The following is a 17091-nucleotide window of genomic DNA, read 5'->3' as shown; positions in this document are numbered from 1 at the left end:
GGTGGGGATAGGGTAGATTAATGTTGAAGTATAAATGATTAAATAACACAAACTCTAACAGCTTAAGCTTTCGGAGTAATTGGTTGTTTCACATGGTATCAAAGCTATTGCTTCACAGCGGGTATTGGGTTCAAAACTCAACCAACTCCCAACCCAAAAGAGGGACCACATGTGTCGCGTGTAGGACCAACCCAACAAAAAAGAGGGGATACACGTGAGGGAGAGTGTCGAAGTATAAATGATTAAATAACACCAACTCTACAAAAAAGAAGGGCTACACGTGAGGGAGAGTGTCGAAGTATAAATGATTACATAACACCAACTCTAACGGCTTAAGCTTTTGGATTAATTGGTTGTTTAGCAATTACGAGTAAGTTCATTTGGAATCTGAGCCACGGAAAGGAAAAACAGCCGCCTCCAGTTTTCGTCAAATTGCCTTTACTCAATCTTGGGCAGGGTCGGGTTTAAAGAAAAAAAACCCAAAACCCGACCCGACTCATATAGGCGCACCGTGACTTTCTTAAGTTCTCTTACGTATTTGGATAAAATCTCTTATTTACCATTTCATGACATTTTCTGTTTAGTTTGTGTCCTTTTAATATCTCTGTCAGCCATGTTAATTTTAATTTTTTCTTATTATAGTTTCTTGGTTTGATGCCTTTTAGTGAAATTCTCAAATCTGAAGTATTTCTATTTGAACTTTAGTGTCTTCACTTAGTAGTAGATATGAGGAATTTCTATTTGAACTTTCAACTTGTGTCTTCTCACTTATCGGCAGGCTCCCAAGAGGCTTTTCAAAGGACAAAGATACAACAAGATCACCTATAGAGCCATGTTAACGTGAAAAATCCGACCCGAGAATTATTATGGGTAGGGCCAGGTTTGGGAATCGTGGGTTTTACAGAAAAAATAAATCCGACCCGAGATATTTCTTGGGTCGGGTAGGGTTCTTCAAAACCCGCCCGACCCGAGTTGCAGCCCTAATTAGGATACTCCATTCGGATCTTGGACGCTCTAATCTGATCACGATCCTAAATAGTTTTGGACCTTAGCATATAGGACACCGTTCAGACCCAGCTTCTATGCCCAAAATCCTCCATGGGACTGTCCGAATCCATGGAAACCTCTAGATGGCCAGTCATGCATAATGGTCTTCGTACGACTTCCTCTTCCAAATATGAATATACGTGTCAAAAATTACTCATCTTCACCTAAAATCCAGCCAAACACTACCTAACAAGGAACACCATTTTTCCCAAAAACCCTAACCCTAGTTTGTGTCTCCATGACTGGAGAAAGAAACCCAACAAAAAAACATACAATGACAAAGACAAGTTCAACTTAAATACATCTTAAAAGTGGCCCGGGACCCACCCATATTATTTTGGAATGATCCGGGCCCTTCGTTCGGATTATATCATGTGTACGTTTGTTTCTCTCAAGTCTCAATCGTCCATTTGGAAGCCCTTGGCAATTTTGTTCTGATGGACCCCACCAAATAACGTGGTAGACCCACCTTGCTCAATTTTTTATTGATGCTTTCCATATGAGAAAATTTTACAGAGAGGCCATAAAATGAAGGGTCCAGATCATGCAGTCAAAATGCAAATATACTTGGGCGGTGGGCCCCAACTAAATGAACGATCCAGATCATGTTGGCTGTTAATATCAAAAGTAGTTGTGTGGGCCCCACTCCCGTCGACAATATAGGATCGAATTTTGACCGGAGACTATTAATATTATCCGACGTGTCTCAATGCTTCCAACCCCGTCCGCAAACTCTCTTAACATTCGCCGGAGTGTCCGTAACAAAAAACACCCCCTCATCCCCCAAACACCAAAACGTTTCTCAGAGAGAAACAGAGAGAGTTGCAGAGAGAGAAAAAATGGAGGAAGAACGAGTCGAAGAAGACGATGGAGATTTCTTAGCCGGCCTGAGCACCACCGCACCTCGCCGGAAAATGCATTCCTACAGTCAACAGCTCGGAGTAACTTCACACGACACGAGCATGAGAAGAAAAAGAAGCACGATGAGAAAACATAGCTTAGACGAAGGTAGAATCCCTAGAAACATCGATCCTCTCTATAGTTCTTCTTCTGAAGAGGAATCGAATTCCAATTCCAATTCAAATTCCCTCTCAATCCCTTCCAGCGAGCGTCACGAGTTCATGAGCCAATTTTTAGATCGAAAGCCCTCGGAAAATTTCGAAGATCTCAAGATCTTGCCGGAATTCATCGGATCCGGTGGCGGAAAAGGAATTTTCAAGGTTCCGATTCGCGCCGCCGTTCATCCTGGCCGGCCGCCGGCGATTGAATTACGGCCTCATCCGTTGAGAGAATCTCAGGCTGGAGTTTTTCTTAGGAATCTTGTTTGTACGGAGAGTCAGATCTGGGCGGGGAAAGAGTCTGGACTTAGGTTTTGGAATTTTTCAGATGCTTTAAAGCCGAGCGATGAGAGATCTAAGAGGTTGAGAGGAGATGAGGAGGCCGCGCCTTTTCACGAGTCGTGTCATATCTCGCCGACTTTGTGTTTGATCGCTGATCTTGCGAATAGGTTGATTTGGAGCGGGCATAGGGATGGAAGGATTAGGTCTTGGAAAATGGAGCAGGATCTTGATGGTAATTCTTTCAGGGAAGGGCTTACGTGGCATGCTCACCGTGGTCCAGTTCTTTCTATTGTGATGACTGCTTATGGTAAGCGCAATCCCTTTCTCTCTCTATATATGTCTATATTTCTCTGTAATTTTTTTTTAAATATGATTCTTGAGTATAAATTGAGAGTTAGTAAAATTTTATATTCATCGGTGTTATGTGATTCCGGCATATGAAATTAGAATTTGAATAATTATGAATTCATACCATATGAAATTAGAATTTGTTTCGCTCTTTAATTTAAATTGACAGCTAGTATTATTTCATATTCACCGGTGTTATGTGATTCTGGCATATGAAATTATAATTTGAAGAGTTATGAGACCATACCATATGAAATTATGAAATTAGAATTTGAAGAATTATGAATTCATACCATATGAAATTAGAATTTGTTTCGCTCTTTAATTTAAATTGAGAGCTAGTAGAAATTCATATTCACCGGTGTTATGTGATTCCGGCATATGAAATTAGAATTTGAAGAATTATGAAGACGTACGATATGGAATTAAAATTTGATTATCTTTTTAATTTTTTTTTAACTATGATTATGGGATATAAATTCAGAGTTCGTACAATTCCATATTCATTGGTGTTGTGTGATTCTGGCATATGAAATTTAACTTCGAAGAATTATGAAGTCATACCGTTTCTTTTAGTTTGAATTATCTTTTGTTAGAGTTGTTTATAGACTATATTTGGGAGGATCAGGAGGGGCATCAAGAAAATCAGATATTCTGGAAGTTTTCTTCTTGATTTTCTTTTGATTCACTGTATTGGCTGAAAGAAATCATTTTTCAAAGGGCATTGGCCCAGTCGTATGTGGAATTAAGCACCGCATGTCGGAATCCAGTGAACAATCCTAATTGAAACTGAGGAAATGTTTACTCATCTTTCGCGACACTCGAGTGTTGATATGAGGATTTATAGTTGTTTTTTGGACATTGAAGTTGGAATAGAATGTGCTTTGTTTTTAAATATTTCATGTATGCATTTGCATATGCAGGCAACAAACTCAAATTATCATGTCAAACAATTATATTGGTTTCTATGAATGAAGAATTTCATGAGAATGTTATTTAGGGTTTGAATGATTTGATAATATTAATTTAACCTTAAAATTTTAAGAATTTAGGATAGAAGGTAAGACCCAAGCAATTAAGCATAATAATACATATATAATTGTTACCATTCATCTACTTTATGATATTGTAAGTGTTATAGATTCAATCATGTACCCCCCACCACCACATGGTTTTAAATTTCGACCAAAATACCGAAATTTCGAGCGGAACCGAAATTTAAAACCAAAACCGAAATTGCCACCGAAATTTCATTTTCGGTTGTGGCCAGAACCGAAACCGAAAATTCAATCCTTGCCAGAACCGAAACCGAAAATTCAATCCTTGCCACCACCACAAAAAAAAAAACTTAAAAATAATGACGACTCGTACCCCGAACCTAATTCTTATAGAAAAGAAAAGAAAGAAAATTTTTTAGATATCGGAAACTTTTGTTGGGACCCGTCCTCACCTCCAGTTCTGGCAACTGTGCTATGGTTTTTTATGAATTTCATTTTGGCAAGAGATCTTACACTTATATTGCTATTTATTAATTCAATATCATATGTATTCAAATTTTTTAGAAGATTTGATATTATGGAGTTGCAAAATACCTTGGAATTTTGTAAATCTGCATTGTATACATAAAATGTGCACTTATTTAACACCTGTATACAGCAGCTACCTTCTGTTCCTTTCTTTCTTGGTTGCTTGTGTTTTCTTTTTTTTGAAAATATGTTTTTGTTGTGCATCTCATTGATTTTATTGTCTTTTCTGTGGCTTAAATTTATGTTCGTACTACAAACTTCATTTGACTTGAAGGATAACTATTTCATTTCAAGCAATTTATTTTTCACCCTTTTTTCCCTTTCTGATACTCGTGGAATCCAGGTGATATATGGTCAGGTGCTGAAGGAGGTGTTATTAAGATCTGGCCTTGGGAGTCGGTGGAGAAATCTCTTTCCTTAACGACTGATGAAAGACACATGGCTGCATTATTAGTGGAGAGGTCGTATATTGATCTTAGAACCCAAGTCACTGTAGGTGGTGTGTGTTCCTTACCTCCTGTAGATGTAAGATATTTGGTATCTGATAACTCTAGAGCGAAAGTGTGGAGTGGCGGCTACCTGTCCTTTGCTCTATGGTATGTCTTCAGTTCATTGGTTTTCCTCTCTAAGATAGATTCACATGTTACATTCTAGGAAGAAGAACATTACTATCGTCCTAATGAGAGATTGTTTCTTTTCAAGTAACTCCCCCTGGTTTCATTTTATTTATTAATTAATTTATTTTGTCTTAACTTTCATCTGCATCATCCTAATAAAATCTAGAACCTGGTGATATTCAACAGGGATGCTCGTACCAAGGAACTTCTGAAGGTATTTGGTATAGACGGTCAGGTTGAGAATCGCATAGACATCTCATCATTGCAGGATCCTTCTGTAGAGGATGAGATGAAGGTTAAGTTTGTTTCCACATCAAAGAAAGAAAAATCTCATGGTCCCATTAGTTTCTTTCAACGATCTCGTAATGCTCTCATGGGAGCAGCTGATGCTGTTCGTCGAGTTGCAGCCAAGTCCGCTTTTGGAGAAGATAATAGGAGAACGGAAGCACTGATCATAACAGTAGATGGAATGATTTGGTTTGGATGTGCAAATGGCTCACTTGTGCAATGGGATGGAAATGGCAATAGATTGCAAGAGTTTCATCATCATTCTTTTTCTGTTCTATGTTTTTGTACATTTGGGACACGATTGTGTGTAGGCTATTCAAGCGGCACTATCCAGGTATTGGATCTTGAGGGTAATCTGCTTGGAGTATGGGTTGCTCACAACTCTCCAGTTGTAAAGATGGCTGTCGGGGGTGGTTATGTTTTCACATTGGCTAATCATGGAGGCATACGTGGTTGGAACATCACATCTCCAGGACCTCTTGACCATATATTGCGGTCGGAGTTGACCAACAAAGAGCTTCTGTACACAAAACTAGAAAATCTGAAGATATTGGTGGGCACTTGGAATGTTGGACAAGAAAGAGCCTCACCTGACTCGCTTATATCATGGCTGGGATCTGCAGCATCAGAGGTTGGCATCGTCGTAGCTGGGTTGCAAGAAGTGGAAATGGGTGCGGGTTTTCTGGCGATGGCGGCAGCAAAAGAAACAGTAAGAAACTCTTTTAGTGAACTCATATGATGTCTGTCTAAAATCTGATAATGAGCCATTTTTTTGGCACAGAATTCTTGATATTTTATATAAGACAGCTATACAATCACAATTTTCTAAACTGTTGGTTGGCATATTACATCTGCTATCAGCATACTCAGGTCGGTGTTTATCCTATGTGTTTGCATCTAATACAGTTAATGTCTCAGAATTTCCAAATATATTTACACATATAATATGTATATATTTCCATTTATTTTTTGAATGATGTATATATTTCCATTTTATGTGCTAATGTTAGGCCTTTTTTATTGTTTTGTGAAATGGTTGCATTTATGACTGTTATACCTATTGTAGGTAGGACTCGAGGGGAGTGCTAATGGGCAGTGGTGGCTGGATGCAATAGGAAGGACCTTAGATGAAGGAACAACTTTTGAACGTGTGGGATCTAGACAGCTAGCAGGGTTGCTTATAGGTGTATGGTGAGCATTCTTAGCAGGCTGATAGCATCAAGAAGATTTCAATTGTACTTTCTATTGCCAGGAAACCTGCAAATGCATGCATAGCGTGGTTATTGTGGTGAGACATCTCATCAAAGGCATAAAACAGAGGCACCTTAATTGATATCATAAGATAAAACCCATCCACAAACATACAAAACTGTTCATGTCATAGAGGGCCTGTGTACAATGCCAAGCAAGATGCCTCTTTTTTGTTTTTTTGAGGGGATGTGCAACAACAATCACCACATCACGGTCCATTAATAAGCTGAACTTCGGATTTTCTTGTCATTCTTGGGGTTTCTATCCTTGCAAAATGCCTCAATTCAGGTTTTAATGGCTTGGTTGTTTTTTCCAGGGCCAGAAAAAATCTTAGACCAAATATTGGGGATGTAGATGCTGCAGCAGTACCTTGTGGGTTTGGACGTGCAATTGGTAACAAGGTATGTATGCTTATCTTCATAATCCATGTTGCCTGTATTTGAGCACGCTTTTGCTTACTTTGGCTTCATTATGAAAGCAGTCATGGCATAGCTATGACTCCAACATGATTCAGATTTTTATTCAGAACAATACAACATATTTCAATGACATGGTCCTGCTTCTTTGCTAGGATCCTTCTTCTGCCTGTCCAGTATGTTCCTTACAAGCTTCATGCTAAGGTTTTAAGTCTCATTTTTTTTTTATGACATAGTGTATCCCCACCCCATTTTAGGGCAACAAGCTTCAAATTTGTTCGCAACGGAAACGGAAGTTTTGGTTGGAAATCCTAACAAATCATGGAAAAATATGGAAACATGTACAAATGATAGAATTCTAATATGAAACTTCAGGAAATATTAGAATATAAGCACAAATACACGCTTAGAAAACATCACATACACAAGACAACGGACACCTAGTAACAAGAGTTGTCATGCATGTCTCAGAGTTCAGTACGTATTGTATTTTACATGTAAATCATATAAATATTTATACATAATAATTACACCACATTTCACATGCAATTAATATAAATAAAATTATGTAATACATATTGATATAGTATACCACGAATACACTCACGATTTTGGTTGCAATATGCATTTTGGTTTTTGTATGAGGTTCGGTGGGGATGGAAATGGAAACATTTCAATCGTTTCGTTGGTTTCGGTGGAAATTTAAAACCATGGTTTCACATGAACTACCTTTTAAAAAGACGGTCATCTTCATCTTACTCTCCAAGGAAGGTTATTACCTATCCTAGCCTTTGTCATTGTACATAAACTCATCAAACTATCAAGATACATCTGAAAAGGTGGTCAATTGACTCTTCTACCTTTCTTACACGTGAATCACATATTTATTACCCTGATATTTCAATGTCAGAGATGATCATACATGAGAAACTTAGAATCTTGTCTCCTGTTCCCATCTAGAAAAATGCTTCTACTCTTGAAACGATGGGTGAATCCACACCTTCGCACAAGGAAACAATGTTCCCAGTCAATGAAAGAAAGATCTGACCAAGAAAAGAAAACTATGATTATCTCAGAACCACAACCTCCTATCTACCCTCCCCAAGGTTATAACTTGTTCTATCTCTTCCAATAAATCTGAGAATCTATGGTACTCAGATCCTTTTAGAGGCCCAACATTTACAACAACCTTACATTTGCTACTTATGAGCCTGAAGTCTCTTACGTCCAGCACCCCTTCTTTAAGGTTGAGATAATAATAACTAGTAAAAAGGCATGCACGGCGATGCATGCACACGCGAGATAGTCGTAGAGGCAGCGATGTGATAGTGGTGGTTGTCTATAGCCGTGCAATGGTGTCATTGCTGGTTTTCTTCATCCGCCACAAAAACAAAAAAGAAAAGTGAGAAATGAAAGAAAATAAGAAAATAATTGCGAACAAAAAAATATACTACTATCTTTCTCCATTTGAAAATAAGTAATAAATAAAAAAAACTAAGTACAGTACCTTTCTTTGCACCGGTAATGAACTTTCTAATTTTAGCGAGAGGGGGGAGGGAGATGGAGACATGGATTGAGATATTTTCTTCTTTTTTTTGAGATGTTTGAGAATGGATGTGAGGATGGAGATACTGTAATGACCCCAAAAAAACTAAGATTCTATGGCCTTTCTCCCAAGCTTGTTAACACATAAAATGCATGACAATTCACTCAGACATTTCATCAAACACTTTCAATAAGTGATTATATAGAGGACTGTTTTGCATTTCCCTTTAATTCAACCCACCAAACATGGCATTACAAAGAAAATACAGCTATAGCTTCCTTAAGATGATGACTGGAGAGGTCCAAATTCGTCAATTACAAAAGTGAAGAGCAACAAAAAGGGAAACATTAGATCTTGAGATGGAGAAGTTTGCTAGCTCCATCATGGAATTTGGTGGGATGGAAGAGGTAACCACTTAAAGTGGTGATGGAAAGGATATGCTCCAAGTGCACACTGCCACAAGGAGGAAGGGTGCTCACTGCACCAATTGCTAGAGGAAGTAGAACGCACTGTTCATTCCTCTTGCTAACACACGACTTCACTAGTCGTAGGGTGTTCTTGGTTACAAAGGAAAGATAAAAACATGCATAATCCCTTCTCCCTTCACCACAAGGCACTTATAACTCCCCAATTACACCTACCCAAAACATATGGAGTGCCTCTACCAATTTAATGCCCTCTTGAAAGCAACCACAAGAGGGGCCTTTGCCCCCAATGGACAACAAAAAGGGGTGCCCCTATCATTTCAGCACGGAAGCATAAATAGTTCAAAACATGGCCCATGACATAGCCTCTTTAACACTAGATGGCACCTTGGCCCGTATTCTAGAGAGGGTCTCCCACTCCATATGCCCCACAAGTGGACCACCTCCACACGATCCGGCCCCACGGATGATGCCCAAACACACAAAAGGGGCCCCACACGGCTCAAACCTTGTACCTTTGTCTGATCTTCGGCCCACTGAGTGGTCCCACACGACCCAATCCCTGTGTTTCCATTTGATCCATAATACTTGATCAATGTTCCTAAAAAGGAACATTACAAATCTCCCCTTCCCGAATTGCTTGCCCCCAAGCAATTGGAAAAGAAATGATACTACTATGTCATTGTGACGCCCGCGATCGAATGGGAACCTGGGTGGTACGTTGGGATCATGTGCTTGAAGTTGCCCATGAGAATGGAGAAAATAGCGACGACAGCCCTTTGGATTGATGTTGGGGTCCCATGTCGGTTCCACAAGATAGGGGACAATTACGAATTGATCTCCTCTATACGGCATGATCACATGTGCCCATGCCAATGTGAGGGTCAATGAGTGCGCGATGTGCCAAGAAACATCCCCATCATGGGCCACAGACTCTTGTAATAAATCACGTACCTTGATTGCTTCCTCTTTATACGGAGGAACATCAATGATATGCACTTGAACGCTTAGTCCCTCGTTTGTAGCATCACCCCTACTATCACTGTGATCATCAACAACCACTTCACACTTGGTCTTTGAATCAGCCCCAATCATATCAATATACACTAGCGTATGCTGTGTTAACGGTGGTGTTGGTGTCGTCATGCAAGTTAGTAGTGGTGGTGTTGGTCTAGGAGTGCAAGTCACCATCGCACTCGCTTCGCTCTCGACCGATGTCGTAGTATCCTTTCGAGCCATTGGCATGTGTGGATGGAGGGTTGGTGTATCTATATTAAGAGGAGTAGAAATGGCCCTCTCCAAATTAAGGGACTTGGTCACTGCCCCGAAATTGTCACCCCTACTAGAGTGAGTTGACAACCGCTCCAAAGCCTCAAGTATGGTGCTTTCAAGGCGGGCAAAGCGAGTGTCGATAGCAGCGGCGAAGCATGCTACCAACCGCTCCTCTAAATCATTGTCCCTAGACCACCTCTGTGTTGACTCCATGAGGTCTTTCCGAATGAGTCCACTTAGGCGAAGGTAGTCAATCTAATAGCTGTAGTTTTCTCACAAACCACGCAACAAATAGTTGGTATGCAGTCCCTCATACGCCACACAACAAATAGTTGGTATGCAGATTAGAAGACCTTGCTACTCCTTTGTGGGAATTCTTGCACAACACTCACATTTGTAGGATCCACACCCCACAATCATTGCTTCAAGATCTAGCGCTTGATGCCTCACAAATTACCCAACAAGAACTGGTTGTGCAGGTCCCTTAAAATATTGTTTGCGTAGACATTTCTCTCTTGAGCATTTCATCAAACAGCTAGGGGTCTCGTTGGCAAAGTCTTTCTGCAGCCCAAAGTCATCCACAATGCGTCTTGCACCGGGCCTTTCCTCAAACACCTGAGGGTGTTAAAACTCACAACTAGATGCTTTTGATCTAACAGATGGCAGGCTTACTGAAGCATTTCATCAAACATACAGAGGGCGTCCTTGGCTGGGCATTTCTGCAGCCCAAAATAGTCCAGAATCGTGTATTTCTGTTAGGCTTTTCCTCAAACAGTTGGTGGTGCCAATGATGGAATGTCACGACAACTCACAATTGGGTAATGTCACTCGAGCAATTCTTCAAACACTTAGGAGGCGGCATTTGCAAGGCCTTTTTGCAGCCCAAAAACTGACCAGAACATGTTTGCTCTTGGGCCTTTCCTCAAACAGTTGGTGGGCGTCGTTGCAAGAGTATTTCTGCAGTTCTAAACTGCCCAGAACTGTTACCTTCACTTGGGAATTTCCTCAAACACCTAGGGGGCGTAATGGATGGAGCAATCAAGCAACTAAAAGCTGTCCAAACGTGGACCAATTTTCTCGCAGCGCATTTCTGAGTTCCCTTGGGCACCAAGGCTGGCAGGATGATGCTTTGATACCACTGTAATGACCCCAAAAAAACTAAGATTCTATGGCCTTTCTCCCAAGCTTGTTAACACATAAAATGCATGACAATTCACTCAGACATTTCATCAAACACTTTCAATAAGTGATTATATAGAGGACTGTTTTGCATTTCCCTTTAATTCAACCCACCAAACATGGCATTACAAAGAAAATACAGCTATAGCTTCCTTAAGATGATGACTGGAGAGGTCCAAATTCGTCAATTACAAAAGTGAAGAGCAACAAAAAGGGAAACATTAGATCTTGAGATGGAGAAGTTTGCTAGCTCCATCATGGAATTTGGTGGGATGGAAGAGGTAACCACTTAAAGTGGTGATGGAAAGGATATGCTCCAAGTGCACACTGCCACAAGGAGGAAGGGTGCTCACTGCACCAATTGCTAGAGGAAGTAGAACGCACTGTTCATTCCTCTTGCTAACACACGACTTCACTAGTCGTAGGGTGTTCTTGGTTACAAAGGAAAGATAAAAACATGCATAATCCCTTCTCCCTTCACCACAAGGCACTTATAACTCCCCAATTACACCTACCCAAAACATATGGAGTGCCTCTACCAATTTAATGCCCTCTTGAAAGCAACCACAAGAGGGGCCTTTGCCCCCAATGGACAACAAAAAGGGGTGCCCCTATCATTTCAGCACGGAAGCATAAATAGTTCAAAACATGGCCCATGACATAGCCTCTTTAACACTAGATGGCACCTTGGCCCGTATTCTAGAGAGGGTCTCCCACTCCATATGCCCCACAAGTGGACCACCTCCACACGATCCGGCCCCACGGATGATGCCCAAACACACAAAAGGGGCCCCACACGGCTCAAACCTTGTACCTTTGTCTGATCTTCGGCCCACTGAGTGGTCCCACACGACCCAATCCCTGTGTTTCCATTTGATCCATAATACTTGATCAATGTTCCTAAAAAGGAACATTACATACTGAGAGTGGAGAAGTTGGAAGATGTCTTTTAGTTTTGGAGGCACTACAGTCATACAATCTATGATAGCTATAACATAGGGTTTTATTCTTTTTATTGCCCTTCTAAAATGTAGGAGGGCTTGGCTTTAGAATATTGTATTTAAAAATATATTGACGTCTTAACAATGTAATCCAAGTTTCTATCCCATGGTTACTTGACAATCTGTATGGAATTTGGTCATTTTTTTTCCAATCATTGATGATACTGGATATGATTTTAGAAGAAAACAAAATGAAATTCCTTTCTCTTGTTGATATCTTAAGCTTTATTTTAATTTAGAAATAATATGTTAGTTTATATTATAATGCATAAGCTTTACATTATACAGCTCTTTCTTTGCATTTGTAACCTTCTGTCTGAAGTAATGTTGTAGCCTTAGGCTTTAACCTCATTAAAGAGAACCCTTTCCATGCCTCTGTATATTTTTCTTTATCGTTATGCTCTCTTTATTGGTTAATATGATTGATGGGGCTAAACATTGTCCAAGCAGGGGGCTGTAGGTTTGAGGATCAGAGTATATGATCGATTGGTGTGCTTTGTAAATTGTCATTTTGCTGCACATTTGGAAGCTGTCAATCGACGGAATTCTGACTTTGATCATGTTTATCGAACAATGGGTTTCAGCCGACCATCTGGTGGACTAAATGTTGCATCCGGTATATTGTGTTAACTGTTCTTGTTTTGCTCTTTTTTGCCCTTCACTTTTTTTTTGGCTAGTTTATTCTTATGCCATTCTATTGGACCTCTGACAGGTGGCGCTTCATCTGCCGTTCAATTGCTTCGTGGTGCCAATGTATGTTGTTGTTATTAGATATCTGACTCTTCACTCTTAAATTTTCCTATTTTTTCTATCCACTCGAGATTATAAGCAAAACAATATGGTATTGTTGTCACTCCAGGCTGTAGGGATCCATGATGATGGAAGGCCTGAGTTAGCTGAGGCAGACATGGTTGTATTTCTGGGTGATTTCAATTATCGGCTTCATGGGATTTCTTATGATGAAGCAAGAGACTTTGTTTCTCAAAGATGCTTTGACTGGCTTAGAGAAAGAGATCAGCTCAGATCAGAAATGAAAGCTGGTAAAGTCTTTCAAGGGATGCGTGAAGGGGTCATAAAGTTCCCTCCTACGTACAAGTTTGAAAGGCACCAAGCAGGTTTGGCAGGTATGCTCCACGAATACGGTGCCCTTTTTTTTCTAGATGAACTATGTTGGCACTTGGCAGGCTTGTTTAAAATTAAATCTAACTCTAGGGTTCTTTAGTGAATGATTTCTGGTAAACAATTTATGAATTGTATAATTTAATACCCATAAGGATAGCAATAATGCTATTCTGAGTTTGTCTCAGTTTCTTGGGTTCTTCCTGAAAGCACCTATAGCTAAAATTGTGTTTACCATTTTCTAGGATATGATTCTGGCGAGAAGAAGCGGATTCCTGCCTGGTGTGACAGGATATTATTTCGTGATAGCCGTTCTAATTCCATGGCTGAGTGCACATTAGATTGCCCTGTAATTTCTTCAATTTCACAGTAAGTTACTTCGACAGTATTGTTTTCTTGTCAACTGTTGCCATTTTTCTGTGATGAGAATTGACAGCTCTTTTCATCAGGTATGAAGCTTGCATGGATGTGACAGATAGTGACCACAAGCCTGTGAGGTGCATATTCAGTGTTGATATTTCACGTGTGGATGAATCAATAAGGAGAAAAGAGTTTGGAGAAATAATATTATCAAATGAGAAAATCAGGTCTTTGCTCAAAGAATTAACCAATGTTCCTGAAACTATCATCAGCACAAACAACATAATCCTTCAAAACCAGGACACCTCAATTCTTCGTATTACTAATAAATGTGGGAAGGAAAAAGCCATGTTTGAAATCATTTGTGAAGGTCAATCAACCATCAAGGAGGATGGGTTTACATCCGAGCATCGTCCACGAGGTTCTTTTGGCTTTCCCCGCTGGCTTGAGGTAACATTTCCCAGTGGGCTTTCTTTTACGATGTACATAGTGCTTCTTCATTTCAGTCTGGATATCATCGCATACGCATTTCTGCATGCTTGTTGATTGTTCATTGTATAACTTCAGATGGTCAGTTATTTACTTATTTTCAGTATAGTCATCAAGTAGAATGTCTCTAAATCTCAGATTAACTGTCTCCTGCCGGAGGTTTTCAAGATTATCTGTTAAATGAGCTTTTATATGGTGGCCAACCGTGCAACAAGAAGGGCGTGAAGCCCATCCTCGATGTTTGATCCAACAGCAGCCCCTTTTTTTGACTTTTTAGGGTGCTGCTGTTGGATCAAATATCGAGGGTGGGCTTCCCGCCCTTGTTGGTGCACGGTCGGCCGCCATATAATTTCGCCATATAATTTCTCCTGTTAAATATGCTCTAGGGCATATACATGTCAGGGCAACGAGAGAAAATGTAATATCAATTTGACTTGAAGAGTTATGAACTCGAATATGGTTGATGGCATCTGATCAATTTTAACAAAGCCATAATTTCCTCTTGGGACCAAAGGAAGAAGCAAAAAAAAAAAAGTTAATGTCATTTACCATCAATTATCTGCTACTCTTTGACTGCCTTGGTTCAAAATCGTTCGATGTCTGTTTCTTGCGTATCTTTTGTTTGCTTGAAAACCCTAAACATCCACCATTTTGGTAACATGTAAGTCAACCATCAAAATCCGGTGAGCAAGCATTCGTTTACCTTGTCATTCCACTCCGTATTCCCTTGGGCGCTTTCAATAAAGGTGCACAGACAGTGTTGCTAGAGAAGAGAACTATATTATATAACTACGAAAGTTATTCATGTGGGTCCCTTGAATGTTCCCATTTCTCTTTGTAGTTCTTCAGGCATGCCTGCTTACTTTACTGTTGGGGAAAAAGAAGAGAAAGATACAAAATTCTGTAGGAGCAATTCGATATTCTATTGTTCTCTGATCCCTTTGATTGCTTTTTTTTTTATTTTTTTATTTTTGAATCGATCCGTTTGATTACTTGATTACATCCATTGGGAAGCTTCACAATTTATAGACATGAATAGAAGCTTCTACAAACAAAGGGAATGCAAACAAGATTCCGAGGATATAAGAACTGTAATAATTATTTTCTAAGGAAACCTGAGAAACTTTCTAGGAAACACAATGGACACAACAGCTTTCTATGCGAAGTCTAGAAATATGTAAAGACACCTTATAGATAGATTATAGGGAAACAAAAACACATAGATAAATGAGTAAGATACAAACAAATAAAAAGACAGGTGATTGAAAAGATACAAATCAAATGTAAGGTTTCTTCCAGATTTTTCTTAATTACTTTTTCCAACACCCTTTAAATGGTGGTGCACAGTGTTTTTAGAGAAGGGGACTGTGTTCTATAAGCTATTCATGTGGGTCTCTTTAATTTCCCTATTTCTAATTGTAACTTTTTTGGTATGCCTATCATCACCAGGTTAATCCAGCAGCAGGTGTGATAAAACCCGGCCAAATTGCAGAAGTCTCGGTACGCCACGAGGAGTTCCATACTCTAGAAGAGTTCATCGATGGAATCCCACAAAATTGGTGGTGTGAGGATACTAGAGACAAGGAAGTGGTATTGATGGCTAAAATTACAGGCTCTTTCTCAACTGAGATCAGAACGCATCGGATCAGCGTGTGTCACTGTTTTTCATCCAAATCCACACGCTCCGACTCAAAAAACAACAGTAAAAGAGCCCATTCTAACCAACTCCAGAGGTCGAATTTCCGACAACTTGGCAGTTCCTCAGACGTGGTTGATGACTTGCATAACTTGCATATTCCATGAAGAAAGTCCCTGAAGATATGTCACTCCATATATTTCAATTTGTAGAATGCAAAAGCTTCTTCGAATTGCACCCCACAAGCATCTCCCTGTAAATACCCCTCGTCACAGAGCCGCATCACCATTTATGTTTCTCGGAACAAATTCAGATTGTTTGATCATTTTATCCGTTAATGCAAATTCTTTATAAAGGTAATTCTTTAATCAAGTTTTGAGTTAAAACACATTGTAATATTCTCAGACAGATCATAATTCAGATGTATAACAAATACAGCAGCAAGAGGGAGTATTTTCCTATCATTCATGCTATGATCGCTTTTAACTTCAAGATTCAAGTTGGTGGGTGGTATTTATGCGTACGAGTACTAAGCCTGGAGAGAAGCTTTTGATTTTGTGTGCTATTAATGGTTTTCAAGGTTTATTAAACTAAAGCAAACACAGTTCATGTGCTATTAATGGTTTTCAAGGTTTATTAAACTAATGCAAACACAATTCATACAGCTGAAGATGCTCTCCTAATTTTTAGTTCTGTTCTTGGTTGCTTTTATGTATACGAGTTCTAGAGCTTTTACTGCACAAAGCATTCGTTTCCTTGTTGTATGTATTATACATTTATACTCCCACGGGTGGCAATGGTTCGGTTCGACCCCCGAACCGAAACCGAATTTTCGGTTCGGTTCCACCAATTTTGCCACCTCTTACTCATAATCATTGGAAATATTCGGTTTTGGTTCAGTTCGGTTTGATCTTTGATCCCCAAACCGAACTGAACCGAAATTTGAATCGGTTTGATTTAACCAAAAACCGAATTTTCAGTTCGGTTTCGGTTTGGTTAGGTCATTTTTGCCACCCCTACCTACACCCTTGATTTAATAGTGGCACTACACTTAATACCCTTCTCTAATTGTGTTTTAAAATTTATTATAACTTGGGTTTAAATTTCCATAGGAGTCGACACAAAATAATCTACTTGTTCTCGCTTTCATATTCATTAAGATAATGTAGATCCAATGCACCTTGTTTTTTATTAACCAAAAATCACGTGAAAGGCATTTATTCTAAATTCC

General features: G+C 39.5%; 1 protein-coding gene across 1 annotated transcript; it reads left to right on the top strand.

The window, feature by feature from the left end:
* Positions 1-1751: 1751 nt before the first annotated feature.
* Positions 1752-16333, top strand: LOC143886819 (type II inositol polyphosphate 5-phosphatase 15-like). The gene is made up of 11 exons (XM_077390954.1): positions 1752-2694; positions 4605-4857; positions 5065-5875; positions 6233-6357; positions 6734-6818; positions 12707-12872; positions 12969-13009; positions 13116-13380; positions 13621-13744; positions 13825-14185; positions 15674-16333. The coding sequence occupies exons 1-11, from the start codon at positions 1887-1889 to the stop codon at positions 16025-16027; spliced, it is 3393 nt and encodes a 1130-aa protein (XP_077247069.1). The 5' UTR covers positions 1752-1886; the 3' UTR covers positions 16028-16333.
* The last annotated feature ends 758 nt before the right edge of the window (positions 16334-17091 follow it).

The sequence above is a fragment of the Tasmannia lanceolata genome, unplaced genomic scaffold, assembly GCF_043159265.1.
Source record: "Tasmannia lanceolata isolate RefF3 unplaced genomic scaffold, GAP_Taslan_0.1 ptg000011l, whole genome shotgun sequence".
In the NCBI taxonomy this organism is placed as follows: Eukaryota; Viridiplantae; Streptophyta; class Magnoliopsida; order Canellales; family Winteraceae; genus Tasmannia; species Tasmannia lanceolata.
This window is presented reverse-complemented; position numbering and strand designations above follow the sequence as displayed.

Bases quoted from the DNA above. Each gene is read 5' to 3' on its own strand.
- LOC143886819 (XM_077390954.1), top strand. From the start codon at position 1,887: ATGGAGGAAGAACGAGTCGAAGAAGACGATGGAGATTTCTTAGCCGGC. The intron at 6,358-6,733 runs GTGAGCATTCTT...TGTTTTTTCCAG, and splicing joins GGGTTGCTTATAGGTGTATG to GGCCAGAAAAAATCTTAGAC. The intron at 13,745-13,824 runs GTAAGTTACTTC...TCTTTTCATCAG, and splicing joins GTAATTTCTTCAATTTCACA to GTATGAAGCTTGCATGGATG.